Source organism: Parus major, chromosome 13 (genome assembly GCF_001522545.3).
Source record: "Parus major isolate Abel chromosome 13, Parus_major1.1, whole genome shotgun sequence".
Classification (NCBI taxonomy): domain Eukaryota; kingdom Metazoa; phylum Chordata; class Aves; order Passeriformes; family Paridae; genus Parus; species Parus major.
In genome coordinates this window covers 11,169,714-11,190,235 of record NC_031782.1, presented here as the reverse complement: position 1 = coordinate 11,190,235, position 20,522 = coordinate 11,169,714, and the positions used below count along the sequence as shown (strand labels likewise).

General features: G+C 36.8%; 1 protein-coding gene across 3 annotated transcripts in view; it reads left to right on the top strand.

The window, feature by feature from the left end:
- The window catches only part of GABRB2 (gamma-aminobutyric acid type A receptor subunit beta2), a 132,961-nt gene that overhangs the window by 60,219 nt on the left and 52,220 nt on the right, over positions 1 to 20,522 (top strand). For all 3 annotated transcript variants that reach the window (XM_015641800.3, XM_015641799.3, XM_015641801.3), the window contains one exon: positions 9,521 to 9,603. In XM_015641800.3, coding sequence (XP_015497286.1) covers positions 9,521 to 9,603 — 83 coding nt within the window. The remainder of the gene's footprint in view (positions 1 to 9,520; positions 9,604 to 20,522) is intronic.

Below are 20,522 nucleotides of genomic sequence, written 5' to 3'. Positions count from 1 at the left end.
GATGGATCTTGCTAGCTTTAGAATAGAAGAGAAGGGACCTTGGTAAGATTTCTGAACTGGAGCTTGTCTTAAGGGAATACAAATTTAATTTATTAAAAAGCATATTTTTCAGGAAAATATGGTAATGAAGAGGAAAGTGTTGTTTTGGGGTTTTTTTTGAGGGGTGGAGGTGGTTTTTAGAGTGTATGGATTAGAGTTCTGGTCACATCTACTTACTGAGAATTTTCAGAGGTTTTATTTCATAAACAGGACAGAACCAACTCAATATTCCCCATCCAGATTTTCTATTTAGATTTCCAGCATTCAGTGTGTTATATAAGCTTATCAAGCTTTCAGTTCTTGACAGTATGATGCAGCTGATATGTCAGAAGTCTTTTGGGTGGTTTTCCTGTTTGTTTTTGGAATAAAGTTACAAATGTTTTGAAATTAAGATGAGGAAGCGAAAGGTTGTGACTGAGCATCATAATTTTGGCACAGGAGGAGATGTAGCCATTGGGAACTGGATTCCAGAGGGATGGCTGGAGTTAACTTAGACTGTTAATTTTAGCCATTAGATTTGACTCATTGTTATGCTTCTCTCACACATCCAATAAACTCTTAGCTAAAGCTGAGTTGAATTGATGGTAGGCACTGATTTTGAAATGTTCAAGAACATGGCTTCCCATTTTCAAAATAATATTCCTGCTGCTTTAATAATATATTAAAGCAATAAGAGTATTTGGTGTCCCAAATGGATCATATATTAAATGGGCAACACAAGCCTAAAAAATAGATGAGAGCGCTGAGGCCAGGCATGACATCTGGAATGTGATAGAAGGCAATTCTGAGTAATTTATTTTTTCATTGTCAAAATAAAAAGAATTGTACTGGCTTGGGGATGTCAGTAAACCTCTCTGTCAGAAGGGAGAAAAGAGGAGTAGGATCAGAAACAGCTTCAAAATGGGTTTTCTCCATAGATCTCCACTTGCATGTTAGCCTGAGGAGGAAAAATAGCAATAAAGTTTAAGACTAAAATGGGCACAATAAGCTTGTTCATATTTTGCCCATGTCAGACCTATCCTATATGCCTTTTTGGCAGCTCATTTTATGTGGTATAATACAGGCCATGGGATTTTCTCTGCCTGTCTCTGGGCCTGTTCCATTCCCCCTTGCTGCTGAGGTGTTCCAGTGAAATATTGTTATTATCTGTATGAATTGCACAGTCCTGGTTCTGTAATAGCTCAGGAAGGAGCTCCTGTAACAGCCTCTTCCATGTCCTTTCCCAGAACAGATATTCTGATGAGGTAAGGAGACATGAAAATAAATCACAGATTCAAATCACAGAGGAGGAACTGTGGGATAACATATTTCAGAAACCAGTGGGGAAGACAAGGGGAGGAGAGGGGTTCACATGGTCCCATGGGGCTTCAAGGAGTAGGGGATTCCAAAGAGGGAGATCCAGGCAGGGGAATGGCACAAGGGAAGACTGACAACTTAATGGGAGGGGGAACAGAGAGCATTTGGGAACAAGGGGCAGGTATCAGGGTGAGCTGGCTGCCAGGGTAGGAGGGCACAACTGGGATTAAACTATTAACATAGGAGTGGGGGGGACGTGCAACTTAGCAATACCTCTGTATACCTCTATGTATCAATTACTTATGTAATTGATATAATTAATTATATATATATATATATATATATATATATATATGAAATATAATGAACAAAAATGCAACAGTCAATTATAAAGATATTTGGGTTGTTCTACTGAATGATTACAGGAGATTTAATCAGCTTGTGTAATAACAGCACAAAAAGGGACAGTTTCTCATTCTTTTTTTTGCTTTTTAAGTCTCCAAGATGCATAGAGAGGGAAAGTGGGGACAGAGGAGGTTTTGGCTGCATCATTCTCCTTCTGATGAGCTTAGCAACTGCATGTGCTTCCAACTCTCATGGGAAATGTTTAAAATAAAAAATTACTTTCTACAGCTGTTTGACAGTGCCTCACCTCTCAGAGAATGAAAGAAGATGTGTTAACAGAGGTTAGGAGATGCATTTTGCAAGAGCACTTTGTGGCAAGTAGAGAGCACATTACACTGCAACTGTGCTACAGTGAGTCAGGTTGCTCAGGATGTGCTTCCCTGGGACACAGATCTGTGGCTCTTACTTTGGGAGATTGCTAGCATGCTCTGGTTTTATAAACTGAGTATCTGGTGAATGACAGTTTGTTTTGAGACCTGTTCAGGGAGTAAAGAATGAGGAACACCGTCGTCTTTGACATCAGAAAAATCAGAACCAAAAAAATAAAATTCTGCAGTTTTATAAGACTTGGTCATGGATAGAGGTGGCCTAGTACAATGTTCTCTAGAAGTTTCACTAACTGGGACACTCAAGGCATCCTGGGCATTGGTGGTAACTGCAAGGCAGCAGGGTTAACACATAATGATGTAGTGGTGACTCTGATTGGAGGAGGATTTTTCCCTTACTCATTCTCTATTGTGGTGAGCAAATCATGGTTGTGTGTACCATGACACTTTGACATGCTACTGAAATAGTTTCTGATGCATTTTAGAGAAGGTCAGATTGTCTACAGACAGAAAATAGAAAAAGATACTAAGAAAAGGTGGTCAAACACTTCATTACTAGCTCTGGTGAAGTTTTTTCAGAACAGAGTGAAGAAGAAAGAAATTACATATTTGTGGGCTTTTCCTTTTTGCTAGAAATGCAAAGGTCTATAGTAGATTGTTTAATGGGGGAAAGGCATAGAAAGTAAATGGTCTAATAGAAATCCTACACAGAGGTAGTGCAACTCTCTTTGCATTCCAGTCTGGATAAAAATTTATAATAAAAATTGAGTTCAGTAATAACCTGTGTCTGTTATTCTATTCTGCTTCATGCAGCTCACCTTCATGCTGACTGTTAAATGTCTCCCTGCTTGATTGTTTTTAAAATGTGATTCCTGTTTTAGGACAGGGAGAGTTCATTTTACTTTTGTTTCAGTGTTTTGTACTAATAACATGGGTTACTGCTTTATTGTAAAGGTTGTTGAAAAAAACTTAAAAATTTCTGGTCTGTGCTATAGGGGTTTTTACTGGCTTTTTCCTGCCTTCTTGGATCTGGGAATAATTCTGCTTATTAAGACTCCACTCACATTTATTATTTCTATTGACATTTTCCTGTGGTAAATGAGCTGTCTGGCTCACAAAAGCTAGAGGAATGGAAGATTTGGGCTCTTATCTTACTACTTCTGTAAGAATTACTAAATAAGCTGCAATCATAATACTTCGTCCTGTAGATTGTTTTGACTTTCACATTAGTTTTTAACTCAAGTAGAACTTTTTTCCTCCAGAACAGCAAAAATACCTTCCACTCAGTTTCCTGGAATAGACAACTAATGGGTAATATTCTTCCTTGGTGGTATTTTGTAAGAAGGGAGGATTTTGAAGAAATCAAATACACAGAAACCATGGTTTAAAACATGATGAAATTACTGCATTTTCTGAGTGAACTCATTATCCAGAGCACAGGCTCCTAACAGAGAGAGGTGCATGTTGTGTCAGCATCACCAGCTGGCATCCCCATGGAAGTCAGTTTCCAGAACCAGAAGTTGCTGGAGGTTGGCTCCTGCAGATGTTTTGGAGGGAGGAGAGGGTTGCAATCTTGTAAGATCCACACAACAGAACGTTTTGACACAGGATGAAACAAGACACTGTTCTTCCAAAGATAGGTGTTGGGCTAATGCAGTTGTTATTCTCTTAAGGCATGTAAAAGTAGCCTGGGGCAAAGTTCATATAATTTTATCTATGATAATTTGTACTTCCTTATTTCTGTGTTTTAGATGCAACACTGCTTGCACAATTGGTGCATTGATGCATATTTTGTGAAGATACTCCCCTTTTTCTCTAGGACTTCAGTTAATTAGGAACTATATCTTCATATTCCTGGAATAAAAATTGTTAATATAGGGTATGCTTACAGTGCAATGTACGTGTTAGAGCTAAGCATGTTATTTTAGGTAGTGAGAACTGATTAAAAACCCACCAAATGCATGTGTCTCCTTAGAAAATTCTAGCTCTCTTCCATAGTTTGAGAGTCTGTATTTAATGTGGTGTAATATCAGAACAACTGGTTTAAAAATGTTTTGTATATATGATTTATGCAGTGTGACTTGGATGGTAATAATATTAATTTTTAAGGGAAAGGAAGTGAAATAATTCACTTTTTATTTCAATGCTGAAATTTGAATGAAGTAGGCATGTAATTTTCCCAACCAGAATAAGAAACTTGTTTTTCAAAATATTTAAAAATAACTTTCATGTTTTCAGTGATGTTTAGTAAAGCAAAAGGACTATAAACTCTGGATAATTGGAGGAGATGTACTAACTTTATTCTAAGGTTGCTTGTTTCATACTGCTGATCATGGTCATATTGTTTCATTTTCTGTAATTTGTGTAGGATATAGTATTCTCCCTTTTATTTATTTATTTTGAAAGGGAGAAGTGAAGTGAATGCTGAAAGACAAGGATATATTTCTCAGTGATAAAATATTAAAATTACCAAGTGCTCCTCTGAGCTCTTCTGCCATTTTATATAGGTGTTATTTTCCAGAGAATAACCTATTGCTTCAGAGAAAGGTTTGAATGATTCCAGTCTAAAGCTGAGGTTATTGTAGCAGATTTTACTGCAGTTTGATGTGTGCTTTTTGCAAGGATTTAAATTACGATGATGTTATGGCTGCAATTTGGACACAGTGACAGAATAGTAGGAAATGCTATCTCACTTAAAGAACAATTTATAGAGCTACATATATAGCAGTATAGCAGAAGATGGAATGGAACTCTGCAGGAAAATTCTGTTTCTTCTGGGACAGAATTCTTTTACCATGAAATAAGAGGCCAGCTCTCTGGTCTTCCATGACTCTTTCCTGCTGGCACAATAGGCTGTACGTCAGCAGAGAAATGCAGAACATCTTCCCAAGAAAGATCAGAGGCATATAGATTGTAGTTTCCTCTTAAAAATCTGGTATGCTTCTTTTACCAAACAATGTCAGCAACAAAACTTAATGAAGTCAAATTTTCTGTGTGGGTTCTGACTCCCTGTGTTTTATCAGCTACAAAAGATTTTTCCTCTCTTGTATTACATTTAGATAATGCTTTAGTATCACATCCTTTGTATTCTTAACTTGTATTATGGTTATGCCTTTCAACTTTGACTAATACTCTTAGTGCTTTCAGAGAGCACCTTACTGTCTAAGGATTGTACACTACAGAAACAAGGGGAAAATGTCTACATGTCATTAGATAACAAGTTCCAAATGGAGTAAGAAAAGTGAGCTGTTGACACTTAGGTTGGAATACTCAGGATATGTTGAGGAGTAGTGTTAGAAGAGAGCATATTACAGATTCTGGGTAATACATGTTGTTTCATCTCAGAGATACCAACATCAATAAAACAGCTGTTCTTTTTTTCCTGTGAAACTACACTGAGACTCTATATGCTGTTTACAGTTAAAAGTTTATAGCTGATTTATGGTTGAAAGATTCAGTAGCTGAATGTTTATATTTAAAGTTGAATTTTTAGAAATGTTACTATTGTTTGGAGTTTCCTATGGCCAACTTTTAACCTATGATCACGCAAGGGAAGCTTTTCTTCTCTGTGAATAAGGAGAAGGAGGAAAAATACTGTGAATTCTCTAATTAGCAATACGTTTACTTTATTTAAAAGTAGATCTATTAGTATGTCTATCAACTTTGATATACGTTTAAATCTAATGTTATCATCCAGAAGATGGATTTATCCCAGTGATGTTTTGTTCCCAGAATTTCCAGATATTTAAAATTGGTTCTGCTGGCTGCTGTCACAGGTATTTCCAGCTGTCATGAAATGGAGGAGAAAACTGGAGGAGTTTTCTCAAGAAGCAAAGGTGAACAGTGGGTTTAGCTGCAGTACATTATTTCATTATCTACTTTAGAGAGTTCCTGACTCTCAGTCACCTCACACAAGAGAATTCTTATGAAGTCCTCGATAAAGAGATTCAGTCTGTTGTCTGTGAGCTCTGGATAGCTCCTGATGCTCTTAATGGGGAGTCAGTCAGCTTACAGATACACAAATCAGAAGCAGAATTTCACTCTGCTTTCAACAGGATATATGTGCATACATTTAGAGAAAGAATTAGTTTTTGTATTTTCCTGGGCTTCATCTCTTTCTTTGACTCCATAGGATCATGATCTGTTAAGGATAGAACAGGATGGTGTTACAGAGTTCTAGTACCACCACTCAGCTCAGGAGAGCTATCTGAAATTGTCACCCTCTTGCCCATCATTTCTGTGTGTCTGTAAACCTGTAACTGCAGGTCAGGGCTGCCTCCTTCCAGGGCAGAGAGAAGTTTCTCTTACTGCTTATTCTCCACAGCTTTGCAAAGCCATTGCAGCTTCAAGAGGGAATTAGATTCTGTCCATCTCCACCTGTTACTGCTCTCCTTTCTTCCAGTGATGTTTTTTCTTCACTACATCAGAACTGTTTAAATTGCTATTTTGAATTTCAAATCCCACATGTCAGAAAAGCAAAATCTAGGATTTTGAAAAACTGTCCCCTGCATAGAACTGAAAAATAAGACCTATTAGCACTTCTGGGATACTGTCATAATACAGGTATTGTTTTCTGCCTCACTTTGAGTTTGGAAATGTTTAAAAAAAGTTCTTTATGGCCTTCACATTTGGCCTCTGAAAGAAGTAGTGAGAATTTCCAACTCTTACTTGAATCACAAACTCTCCAAAGATTTGTAGGTGAGCAAATTTTCAGCTTTCTCAGAGTTTATCTGAATTATTTTGAAATATTGACCACAAACTTTGCTTTCCCTGCAAGTCAGTTGTGATGCAGATTTTTTGCAGTAGCTGTGCTTGTTTTAACACATGAAGTTTTCTCTAGGTCTACTTCATAATACGTTATTTAGTTGGTTTAGTGGTGCTTCAGGGTTTGCTTTTTTTGTGATTCATAATCGGTCTACATTCAAAATGTAGTTCATAAAAGAGGAGGATGAAAACTCATTTTCATTGTTAGGAATCATAAAATATCACAAGGTTTCTCTTTCTTTAGCAACAGATGAAAATGAGAGATGAGATGAAAAGATGAGTGTATGAGAGAGACAGTTCTGTGATGTTTTTCATTTCATGTGGTGCTTCTCTGAGTCCCCTTATTGTTTATCATCCCTAATGACTGCAGTGCCTTGAGTCACAGTGTTGTTTTTTTAAAAGCTTTCACTTTTTCATTGTTTGTTCTCAAGGTTACATTATGCAAAACACAATATTATATTTTTTTGCACTAGTACAGGCTGTATAAAAATATTTTTAATCCTGTTGTGAAAATTGAAACAGCTCTGCTCTGGGGGAGAGGCTTTGGGCCTGTTTCAAGTGTTCCCAACTTCTAAAATGAGCTGCTGTTTCTTCCTCTGCCTGAAAAGATATGGGTCATGTCTCTTGCCTTTAAAAGTATTCCAAGGTGGTAATTCTTGCATTCTCATGCTCTAATTTGATTTAGCTAATCACCATGAATTTCAAACCACTAAAAATTACCAAAAGGTAGTTTTGCTGTTTACATAATTATGAGGATGAAAGAGAACTTTTTCTACTTTACTATAAATGTGAGAAGCCAGGCTAAAAATATGAGGAAGGTACGAGGAGAGGAAAGGACGGACTTCTGATTTTATTTCAATGGATTTGCATTAGGGATAAAAAGAAACAAGCAAGTTGAATTAAATACATTATTCAAAACTTCTCTTCTGGCTTGATTAAATTGCTGCTCTACCAATCATTTTCCTTACCATGCCACTTTTTTTTCCCTTTACTTTCTGGTGAGGCAGGGCATTGTGTCTTTTAATGATTTGGTAATGTTCCCTACAGAGCTTTTATCCCAGCTGTCTGCAGCCTTTGGCCCCTCTCAGATTTTTGTACCAAAAATCCTCAGGAAATGTGTGAGAATTGTGAGTTGTCCATTCCATCAGTGTGAACAGACACTTTGCTGAAGGTAGCATGGGCTGGGGGTTGTCTCTGTGTGAAACCTTTGGATCTGGCAGACTTTGGCAGGAAGTGTTTAGTGCAGAGAAAGCTATGAGAAAAATTAATAGTCAACCAGGTTAGCTTTTACCACAACTCTTTTGTGCATTTAAACCTTGTAAGTCTGTGCTCTGCCTTTTCCTCTGTGGACTGCTGAAACTCTTGTAAAACTCCTGACTATAATATACAGGTAAGTATGGAAACACTGATGAAATCAAAACAACAAAACCTCCCACAAAAAACCCAAACATAATCCAGAAAAAAAAAAAAAAGGAGCTGTAATTTTTTTCTGGTCTCACTATACCTTTCTTCAAGGTTGTCCCAAAATAATCATTTTTACATTGATACTGGAACAGGGCGATTTCTTTGATTTTTCTTTAAATTTAAAAATAAGGAACCAAGCATGAACTGTCAAGAGCTTTTTTTTACAATATGTGCTGCTGCTTGCTCCATTTGCATTTGATATCCACACACATGTATTCCTCAGCAGTCTGATTTTGTTAAAAGCTGGAAGGCTTTCACTGAGTGGTGCCAAAGGAGTCTCTTTCCCTATGTTTTTGTCCCACTCCAAAAAGCTTTCTTGTGAAGCATCTCTGGTAACACACACTGATTAGAAACATATTTTCTAAAGTGATTCTGAGTACCCCTGTATGGAATGAAGAAAGAACTTGGTGCCAAAAGCTGTTCCTTTTTTTCAAGAGACCAATAGGATAGGACAGTAAGCATACTTATGAAGATTCTTAAGTGCCTTGCAGAAATAGTTGCTGCAGTCAATTTTGAGTGAATTTTGACCAGGCAACTGTAATTTTATGCTGCTAGTGAACACTTTTTATGTATTCAAGGAGAAAGAATAAGATCTATCAAATAAAAGAGGTCTCTGAAGGGTTTTTATCAGGACTAAGAATGTACAAGAAGTTTTTGAATTGTTATTGAACATTCCAGATATCTACTGTGAAAGGCCAGTAGTAAATCTCATACATGAGACAGGATTTTGAGAAGGAAACTGTTGGGCACCCAGTCTCTCATCAGTACTTTAGAAAGACATTGATTCTGTAATGTCTTAGTGTTTGCATGTGTTGTAAGCACTCCATCTACTCCATCTTGTGTCCCATTCTGGAGATCATCATCTTGGATTTTACAATTTGAGCTAATTCATTTGGTCAGCCTTTCAAAAGCTTATACAAATGGCTGCTGCCCAGTGCTCTCATTTTTTTAATGGTGTGGAAGCAGATTCCCCAGGTGCTTTGGCCATTCAGCTGTGCTTAACACACAGCAGAAAATACTTGTGTCAAGGGGAAGCTGTGCATGAGCACCAGGCTGGGATAACATCCATGGGACAGCATTAGTTACAAGCAAGCAGCAGACATGGTATCCAAGCAAAACCAGGCAGAGCATCAGTTATGTACAAACACAGTTTCTTCCTTCAACAAGGTGTGACCAAGGAAAGACTGGGTAAGGCACATTAACAAACTCTTCTCTTTCCTTCCCAGAATTACAACAACAGCTGCTTGTATGATGGACCTGCGGAGATATCCACTAGATGAGCAGAACTGCACACTGGAGATTGAAAGCTGTAAGTACTGCTGCAAATCCTACTTATTCTGTGGTCAACTGCTTTAGAGTTTATATTTCTGTTGGGTTCTGTTTTTTTCAGGTTCTGTTCAGGGTTTTTTTGTTTTGTTTTTGTTTTACGTTACTAACCCAGTTGTCTTTCTGTCTGATGATGTTTAGATCCTTGTAAACACATGCAAAAAAAATAGCTTTCCAGATGGATTAGTAATTTGTGGCACAAGGATTAGCAAAAGTTATTCTGTGCTTTGATGGACAATTTACAGCTTTAAAAGTCTCATTCAAATGCCTTGTTGGAGTTCATGTGAGGAGCACAAGGATTATTATCAGTTCTTTATCCTCCTTTACTGCTGAACTCTGTGGCAGCTTGTTTCCATTTATAAGTGAAGGCAAGAGGTTAGAATTGTCCTTGAAATAGGTGTTTTGTTTTTTCCTAATCACTGTGCTGTAGTTAAACTTTCAATGCATGTAAACAGCCTGTTTATATATACTGATTGTGTCTATTGAACTTTTTATCTACATAAAAACTTGTGAAATAAAACCTCTCTTTTTCTCTGAAAAATATTAATGATCACTTTTATAATGACAATATTGCAAGCATGTTATTTAACACTCTAATTAAGATTATATCAGAATTTTCAAGATTAATGTCACATTTTAATATATGGTACATGAGTATGTGTGTTTTTAAAATAAGTTGTGTATTATAAAATATGTTGGATTTCTGTGTTTAATTTGTGGTATAGTCTGGTAAGAACTCAGTACTGCTTAACTTCATTTTGAGAAAACATTTAAGAATGTCTTTACATTTGTGTCCAAATTTCATTCATTTTACTGGAATTTTCAGATATGCATCTGACACCATTGCCCAAAATAATTTCCATGCATAAGGAAGCAGAGGAGACTATCATTAAAATTCTGTGTACTGGTATTCACAAGCAGCAAAAAACGTAGTGATGGTCTTTACACTGAGAGTCGATAAAATCTAGTTTGTTAGGGTTTTTTTTGTAGTTCAGTGTATATATATATATATATATATATATATATATATATATATATATATATATATATATATTAGGCTGATTATAATGTGTGAGAAAACTATTGGCATAATTCAGGCTTACAGAGATTTTTATTGAGAAATTTTTTGCTATGACAGTGTCTTTTAATTTTTTCTGTAACAAGGACCTGGTTTTTTTTTTCTATTTTATAACTGCATGTGTGAGGTGGGAAGCTGGAGAGTCAGAGGAAGTCCTTTCTCTCTGTTTACTGCATTGTTTAAATGGCCAACAAGATCTTGCCATCTCTCTGCATTGCTGAAATGACTAAATCTTATTGGGATTCACAAACTAGATATCCCTCCTCTTTTCCTTTCACAACCCAATCTGGAAAATAATCCCAGAAAATACCTGTCAGGTCAGTCCTTAGGCAAAGCAGAAATTTAAATTGTGTCTCTGCTTTTCAGTGAGAGCACCTATTCTCGTTCAGACTTAGAATGTGGGACTTGTAAATTGAAATTTCCCTTTTATCTGATTTAGAGCAGAGGTTTGATGCAGATCACTTATCTTTCAAGAAAAAATCCTAAAAACTGAGGTATTGAGCACTCAAAGTTGTTGTTCCACTTGGTATGAAAACTTAATGCTCATTATATCATAGAAAGGATAGAAGTTGAGTTTACCATAGAAATTGGGATGCCTAGAGCAGAGGTCATTTGTGGATTTGTGAGCTCTGTTGCAGCATCAAAAAGATAAAATGGATTTAAATCAGGATACTACATGTAGCCAGCCTGTCTTTCATTGCCATAATAAAGTCCACTAAATGTGGATAAAGTAACACCTGAACTGTGTTTTGAAGTACTGTCATGCTACTTTAGAAAATGATTGGTGTTCATAAACATCATTCGGTCCTGATGAAAGCCTGTCTGTCTACTCTTCATGAATCACTTCAGGCAAAAATGCTGGTAGGTAGATAGGCAGAGTGAATAAGAATGAAAGTGACTTTCTGAGTCAGTCAGTGCAGGTGCTGAAGTCATAATCACTTTTAAGAAGTGGTTAAGCTCCATGCCTGAAGAAGGTTGGTTTCTTGCCCTACTGATGCTGTTGAATGCCCGTTTCACCACTGTTTTCTTGTAGTAGTTAGATATTCTATAAATTCTACCCCAAGTGTTTTCATGCCTATGAAGGCATGAAATTAATACTCACTGCTTGGGCCTAAATTTTTTTTTAAATTAACTTCTCTGGCCCTCCTGGAACCTTCATAACACAGTTAATGAAAACACTTGTAGTTTCTCATAGACTTCATTTCATGAAACTGAATATTCCAGTTTTTAGCTTTCTCATGCAGGAGAATGTTAAGAGAAATACAGAACTGACATTATTTCTTCATTAGGAATAACTAGTACTATAAATAGTGTCCCAGATGAAATCTGTATTACACTAGGGTATTAATCCTGCCTTTCTCCATCGCTGCATATCACAGGTGAGAGTCTTTTCTGGAACACTACAGTAAGGTCTTTCCCTTCCTTGCTCATTTTCCAGCAGTGGATTCTTTCTAGCTTTTTGAAGAATTTTTTTGCATAGTGCTAAGAACACATGACTTGGCATTTCATAACACTGTTCACATAAATCAGTGTTCTTAATATTGCTACAGTCCTCAAGGTTATCCACTTCTTGTTATGTTTGTTCTGATCATCCTTGGTCCTAAAAAAGCCTGCTGATTTTGTTTCACTAAAAATTTCAACACACAAATATTAATGTCAAGAAGGAAGAGCTTTTCTTACAGTTATTCTTTGTATTGAGCACAACCTTTCAGTGCAGTACAATTTCCTACACACCTTTTACATATCTTTTATAACTGTCTTTTCTTAATTAGTCTTATACCAAATACTTCTATGAAATCCAGTTTAGACATACCTTGTTTAAAAAAGGGGTGATTGTCAAGTTAGGTGATTCAAGTTGTAATTAGAGATTTTTATCCCATTTCAATACATGTTAATGTATTCCATTTTTTCTCTGCTTCTTCCTTTCTTCCTTTCCTCCCCTCATCCTCTTTCTGGTGCCAGAGTTGAATATCTTCTTAAATGCCTGGGCTGTTTTTTTTCTTCATATCATAGTGTTTACTGAAATTTGTGGCCTATATCAAATTTTTGTTAACCTAGATTTGCATAAATATAGATTAATTTGCAAATTAGAAATTCTTGTGAAAAGGGTTGTATATAAAATATAAAACATGACATAGAGGGTGTGATGTCATCTATTAAGATAAAAGAGAGCATTTTTCGTATTTGTCTAGGGCAGTTTTAGTGAGATGCTGAAAGTGTAAGAGAGGACTATTTCCTAGTAGTTTAAAAAGTATCAGTTTTGAGAAATGAAATCCTGTTTTTTTCCATGTATAGCTAGTTGCACACTGAGGTCCTTTAAAAGCAAAGGCTTGTTGAATATTCAGTTTTTCTAAGATGCTTCTAAACCTCTGGGCAATCATGCCCAAAGTGGTCTACTCTGAGATCTTCTACTCCTCCCTTTCTTTTTTTTCCTCCAACATACTGAACAGCAGGGTTATAATACCAGAGAGAAATGATTTTTTAGTTTCCCAACTTTCAGGCAACAGAGTTTTATTCTTTTTTATTTGAATATTGACTTAATTCAATAAATATCTATCTGTACTGCACCCTACCTCTGCCACTGCAGTTTGTATTTCTGAGTTTCTGATGATTCTTGAGAATGATTTTATTTCTCTGCTGTTTCCTGCCTCTCTGGAATTGTAGCTGTTGAAAGGAATGTCTCAGCTAATCATCCATAAGACTAGTGAGAGCTCAAAGGCAATAAGAAGTACAAGGCAATTTGATGAATACTTCATATTCCTATAAACTAATAAAATATCATATTGCACATCCTCAGCCTAACAAATTATTGTGATTCTTTTGAATATTTTTAAATGAAGTTTTTCAAGATTCATCTGGTACATCTGGACCTTTGTCCATTTCAATTATGTGGTGCCACGTAAAGAAAAAAAATTACTTCAATTCCTTCTTATCTTGTTTCATAATGGGCTAGGCTTGGCTGTATTTATGTTATACTGAGGTAGAATTCAGAATCTGCCTTGTGACAGCAGGTTGTTGGGTTTTTTCCCATTTCTTTGTTCCTGTGGAATAAACGAGAATGCAGTGAGTTTCTCCTCTGAAGCATATCCTCAGAAAGACTTTCCATGGTGTATAAACGAAGTGGCATTAAAGAAACACATCAAAGCCTTGCTATTGGAGGCCTTGGCAGACAGGGAGCTCCCCATGTGGCTGTACTGACCAGGGAAAAGCACTCACAGGCAGGGAAAATGCTTTGCTGATGAATGAGAAATAATAGTTTTCAGGACATTTAATTTATGTAAAAGCCTGAGGTGTTCAGAGCAGAAATCATTGGAATTCTTTTTTTTCTACTTCATGATAAAACCACCAGAGAAACACACTAGGTTAAAAACTTCCATTCAGTAAGAGAATCTGAAAAAAGCCAGAAACAGAGTCAAAAGAGTATCATTCCTCCCCATGGCAGTTCAGCCCAGTACCAAACACTTTCTAATCAGACCATTTGTGAAAGCTCATCAACAAAAGATAGAGAAGTCATCTTTGTTTGCTCAAGTTGACTTTATGGGTACATTTAAGGCACTGAAAAGAAATCAAAGTAGCCTTTTGCTGAAGCTTTGAGTACTTTGCAGATGGCTGCTCTGGCCATCGATCAAAGCTGTAATCAGGTCACACAGGACAAATGTAGAACTCCAGGAGCTGACCAGGCTTTCTGGGTGAGAGGAAAATGTGTTTGATGCCAGGCAGGAAACCATCGGTCCTCAGCAGCAGGGTATTCGGCATAGGAGGATACCATGGAAACACGTGGCTTCCAACAATTACACAGGAAGGGAAAAGCTAAACACATGACTCTTGGGCCACTGACAGCTAGAATTTTAAAAGTTGTTAATTTTTATTTTTTTTTTCCTTTTATCAGACTTAATGTGCATTCCATCCCCTTTGTCTCTTCAGCTTAGTCTGTTTTGCATCATGGCCCTTGCAGAGAGGATATTCCTCTATCTAAGGTTATCTTATCAAAGTGCTCCTTTCTTCATCATCATCTCCATATTCAGATTTCCTAATCTGGATTCTGTGCCAGTTCAACCTGTACAGCAGTGTGTGTGGAGGAGAGACATGGGTTGTTTAGCCAGCAGTGATGAATTCCACCTATGTTCATTGCCATTTTGGCACCATCAGCTTCTAGTATGGCTTCCTTGGGACAGGTACTTTGCTCTTTATTTGTCCTTAGTAATTTAATCTCAAGTATGCTGAGAAGAGAAAAGGTATAATTTCAGTGGCATAATGCACACTGAAAATGAACAGGAAATCCTTGACTCCTCTTCAGTGTGGAGATAGGATGATTCAGGAAGAGCTAAAATAATCCTCAGCAGGAGATGATTCTTCTGTGTAGTCTCAAGAGGGGAAGGAAATTTAGATTCACCATCAGTGCATATGATCAGGGTGGGCTGTGTACAAGGGAACCAGTGCTCATCAGGTTTTGATAACACACACCCCCACACCCAGCTGGGGGTTGGGCTCTCAGACTGTAGCTCAAATAACATCTGAGATATATTACCCTACAGGTAGGCAAGAGGGAAGTATTTTCCATTTTTCATTATATCTCAGTACATCTTTGCAGCAGTCTCTGCATTCTGGGAGTTCTCATAGCACAAACAAGGTGATGTAGTGTTTGCAAATGAAGAAAGAATTGTAGAGGAGCTCTGCAACAGACTCTTAATTCTTTCAAGCTACCTGGAGTTAAATCTAAAAGGGAATGCAGTATACAAATATCTAATCTGTGCCAGGTATCTAATATCTAATCAGCCCCAGACCATACTGGCAACATAGATTTCCACAGAGAAATTAATAATTTTAAGTGCCTTTTTTTTTTTTTAATCAGTCTACAGTTGAATATGAGAACATATATAATAAAAAAGACAGAAACAAAAGGTGAATGGTTTTAAAACTTCTAATGCATTTTGTCTTTTATATTCAGTTTGAACAAGAGTAAATTTTTCCTTATAAACAATCCTGCATTTTATGAAGGGATCATTGGAAACAAAAAGGGCCCTTTTCAGAAAGTCCATATTCTGAAAACAACAAATGTATTTGCTAAGGTTTGGGAAAAAAAAATAAACTACATGTCCAGGAAGGCATCTCTTGAGAAGAAACATATTTTCCAAAAGAAAATAATATATTTCTAACAAAAGCTCTATAATCTTATATCCAATAATTTATGTGGAAGTATGGAAGGCTGAAAGGTTAGCACTTTACAGTCCTGTTTTGAGAAGGTCTGAATTTTACAAGGTAAATATTCACCTTTTTTTTTGTTTTAATTTTTAGGATCTCAGTTATAAAATGTTACACTTCAGGCAATTTTTTTTTTTCTGTAGGTCTGGTATTCTTTTCAGATGCCTTGTAACTGGTGACTTCTTCAAGAAAAATAAGTATTTATAGGTGCTATTGGAAAATTCATGTGATATTGTTACATACCTTAGCAGGATGTAGTGTATGATTTGACTTTATACTTTGTTTTTATTATTTTCCTTGGAGTACACATGTGGTTAGGTCCTTCTTTTAAAAAGCTTTTAGACCATTAAAAGGGATGGAGGTGTTAGTGAAAGCTAATAATGGCTTATTCTTCATGGTATCAGGTTAATTAAGCAGTCTGCTGTCTTTTTCAAAATGAAATAGTTTCTTCAACATAATACAGCTTTTATGAAATAGTAATATTTATCAGGTGCTGGAATCCCTGGACCTCAGGTCTCTTGCTTTAGAAGACAATGCAGACTGTGACTATCACACGGTGATCACATGTGAAAAGAAGTGAAATATGTTTCTACTGTAATTTTATTTCCTAAGATAGAGGGTTTTTTCCATATATATAACTACAATTGTCTTTTGTTCATCAATTGCATTAGAGAATGAATTCAGGTTTTTTAGATTAGTTTTCAGAACATCTAAGGGCAGGAGGGCACTTGTTTGAGTCTGTTCTCAGTCTGATCTGTATTTGCCCTTGGTCACTGATAGCAGCAGCTCAAACAGTTAATGCCAGTGCTCTTGCTAATGCTGTTCAGCTCATGATGAGTTACTTAAGTGGGGGAAGAATGAAAATGAACATTTGATTCATGCAGAACTGTGGATTCAGATGAAATTTGACTAGGCGTTTTGGCCTGTTCACAAAACAGCAACAAGAAACAAAATGAGATCAGCTCTTACCCTGCCCTGGCATAGTGTCCCTTGTTTCCCTATGGACAGTAGTTGGACTGGGGTGAGATGTGGCAACACTCATTAGGTTCCTTCTCTGAAAAGAATTCAATTTGCTGCTTGATGAGCAAGCCAAATGACCAGATTGGTGTGCTCTGTCTTTGGGTCACTGATACTTGTCCATTTGTCCTAAGCTTCTAAAATAGGAATTGGAGGTTCATCTCTCAAGTATGACCTTAATCCTCCTCATTAGCTCTTGTTAAAGAAATGTCTGTATTCTCCAGCAGGGTTGTAATTTTTTGTTTGGGTGATTTAGTTTTGTTTTTTTCCGAATTCCAAGTTTTTTCTTTTACTTTTTCATACTGAAATGCAAAATATTGCATCATTGGTCAGTGAACAGGAAAACAATTTCATTGGTTCTGTTTCAGCAAGTAGAAGCCAGGGTGAATAATAAGATCATCTTTAGTTTTGATTATGACATTAGATTTGGGTTGAGGAAGGGTTGACCTTTCAAGCAGGCAAGCCTAGGAAACATTATTTTACTTTGGTGGAATAACAGAGAAGAAATTGAATTAGAAGCAGCATTGTCAAAGTTAAAAATTACAGTCTTTTCATCCCTTGATTACAGCTTGCTAATGATGAGAGCTTTGTGAAACAGGTTAATTCTGTTTTCATTTGCTCTTGTTATTTGGTACTGCTAGTCAGGCTGATCAAATTCTACCCATATTTAGCAGACACATGCTACTTTCTCTACTGGGTGCAGTACCATTTTCCTATGTCTTAAGTTTATATATTGAACTCAAAGTTAATATTGCTTATGACAGCAGTCATTCATTTTAAAAGAATTCAGCCTTATCCAACTTTTGGCAGTGCTAGGGGAGTTACCCTCTGACTAATTCTTCTCTCTTCTATCCATCTGACATCACTATAGTTGATATGGGGAAGTGCTACTGCAAATTTACTAGGTTGTTGCATTGGTGTGCAATTGGTGTACACTTGGAAACTATTCTAGTTTTAGAAATGTTTGATACCTATGCCACTTAGAGTATCCAGTGTGTTTTTGACACTCTGTCTAAAACTATTTGGATGGAAATTCAAGATATCTTTTCTAACTCTTAGATAAACTTTCTCATGATCTGCATTTGTTCTGAGCAAAAATGGCACATGAATAATAGTTCTGTTACACTAAGTAGCCTGCAACATGTTTTGTGAATGAACATTTGTAAAGGAAAGGATGTCTAAGTGCTTGAGAGAAATAAAAATTATAGTCTTTATCATTTATGTTGCATTTATAAAAGAGTTGGGGTTTATTTTTGCTCTTATGTGATAATGAAGGTGTGGTTTTTTCAATGTTGCTTTTTACATGAGGAAGAGGAGTCACTAAGTAGATTAATATGTATTTTTATTTCAAGGTATACTTGAGGAATAATTCAGGATGAAAGGGACACCAGGAGGTCCTTAGACTAATCTATTAAAAAACGGTCAGCCAAGTTACTCAGGGCTTTGTCTGGTCTGGTCTAGAAAACCTCCAAGGACAGAGATTGAAAAACCTCCCCAGACAACTTGTTCCAGTGCCTGACCATAACAGTGAAGAAGTTTAATTGAAGTTTTCTGTCTGATTTATCCTGTCCTGGGATCCTACATCTGCCTTGCAGAATCAGGAATAAGTATTCAGCATTACTGGTCTGAAATAGAACTTAAGTGCTGCCTGACTTGCATTGTGAAAAAGTTCTAAGTCATGTAACAGAATGACAGTACCATCAGAATGCTCTGAATAAATCAGTGTGTTGTACAATTAGCCTTTTGTTTTAACAAAAAGTTAATGATATAGTTTTTCTTCCATGTATGATCTGGTGTGGTAAAGTCTGTTCCATATCTCTTTGTTCAGTTGCACAGGTACTATTCCCATTATATAGAAAGAAGTGTCTCTGTCACTGCTTGTTATGGTTTAAAAACTCTCAAAGTAAGGGTTCTTTTCCCCTGGGTAATGAGCTCAGAATTTTCATTATGATGTTTGGCTCAGTAACATCTTCCTTGTCACATGCATTTAAAAGGCAGTTTTCTATATTCTGTGACTGTACAAACATACAGGTTGTCTTTATTGGGTATGGAGCACAGATATAATTAGTCAGTTTTGCAAGAATGTATTGGAAATGCAGAGATTTGGAACTTGTGACATGTCATACTTCTATTCCTCAGCTGCAGAGCAATCCACTATGTGCATTTCCTCTCATGCAAACCTGTCTCATCTGGGAATTAATGTGTCACTGCAGTCAGTACTCGAGATGTTACCTGAGCCCAGCCAAAAATCTCACATAAAAACAGGATAACATAACAGAAAAAACAATGTGGGGTTCAGTACTTGGCTCCATGTGTAAGAGCACACCTTTGCACTCTGACATGATGTGAGCTGGTACTGTACATTAGAAATGACACCTTGCTAACAATAGGAATCTGCAATTACATGGATGTAATCAAGTACTCTGCTGAATCCAGGAACTTTACTGATGTGTGAAAGTTGATTATTTGAGTATTTGGTGAATTTTACATAAACTTGCATGTCAGTTTCCTGGTAAAATCACCACTTTTTAGCCAGCTTTCTTAAACAGTTTATTGACAGTCAGCATACATTAGAAGTGAATATTTGTCCAGTATCAGACACAGCTTTATTCAAGGCAAACACAACTATTGTGTGCTGCTATGAGAACAAGTTTCATAAAAGCACAGCAGGCACCTGAATCTGCCTGTGTGGGAGCCCATCACTGAAATCAGGGGACTCCAAGGAACCAACAGTTTGTTGGTGGAAGAGTCGTCCCTTCAACAGCTGACTTCTGGAAGAATGATCTGCACCAAAATGTTACACAGACAACCTAAATGATATTGAAATGCTGGTAAGTTACATTTTTGCTTGTGAATTATGATTTTATTCTTTTGGGGATTTTTTCTGACTGGATGCTTGTAACCTGTTCCTGACACACAACCTGGGGAAAATTCTGTGAGGGGACAAAGAGTACAACAATAGATTTTTTCATTTTACCTATGGTCCCTCTCTGTCTTCTTTTCTTTGCAGACCAAAATTAATTAATATAAAGAGTAACATTTAGTGACTCCTATTCTGTTAGAATTATTGTCATTTCATGGATGGTATCCATGCCAAGGAACTTTTCATTCTCCACATACAGCTTACAGGAACGTGCAGGGGAGCAGAGGTGCATCCAAGTATTTCAAGTGTAATGCCTTTACACTGTAAGTTGTGTATGTTACTGTAGCACAGGTAGGTAGTGGTGGCATTGTGCACATCTACTAGTTAGAGTATTGCTTTCCTTTCAGGTTTCAAGAACAGCTTTCTTCAAGTCCTGCAAGTTCCACAGCATTATAGGTAAATGCATGACACTTCTCTCCTGCAAAATCAACCTAACTTCCTATCAAAGTTGTTGTCTTGCTGCCTAAGAAGAACTATCTTTTACTTCTCTCTATTTTTATTCATTTTTGGGAAGATGAAGAACTGAGGTTTACGTTTTGCTGTAATGGCAGAAAAGCTGGCATCTCACTATGTCCAAAATTAGCATTTTACCCTATGGTGTGCTATGTACAGCACAGCTGTCTCTTCCCCCCCTCTTTTCCCCCCCTCTTTTCCCCCCCTCTTTTCCCCCCCTCTTTTCCCC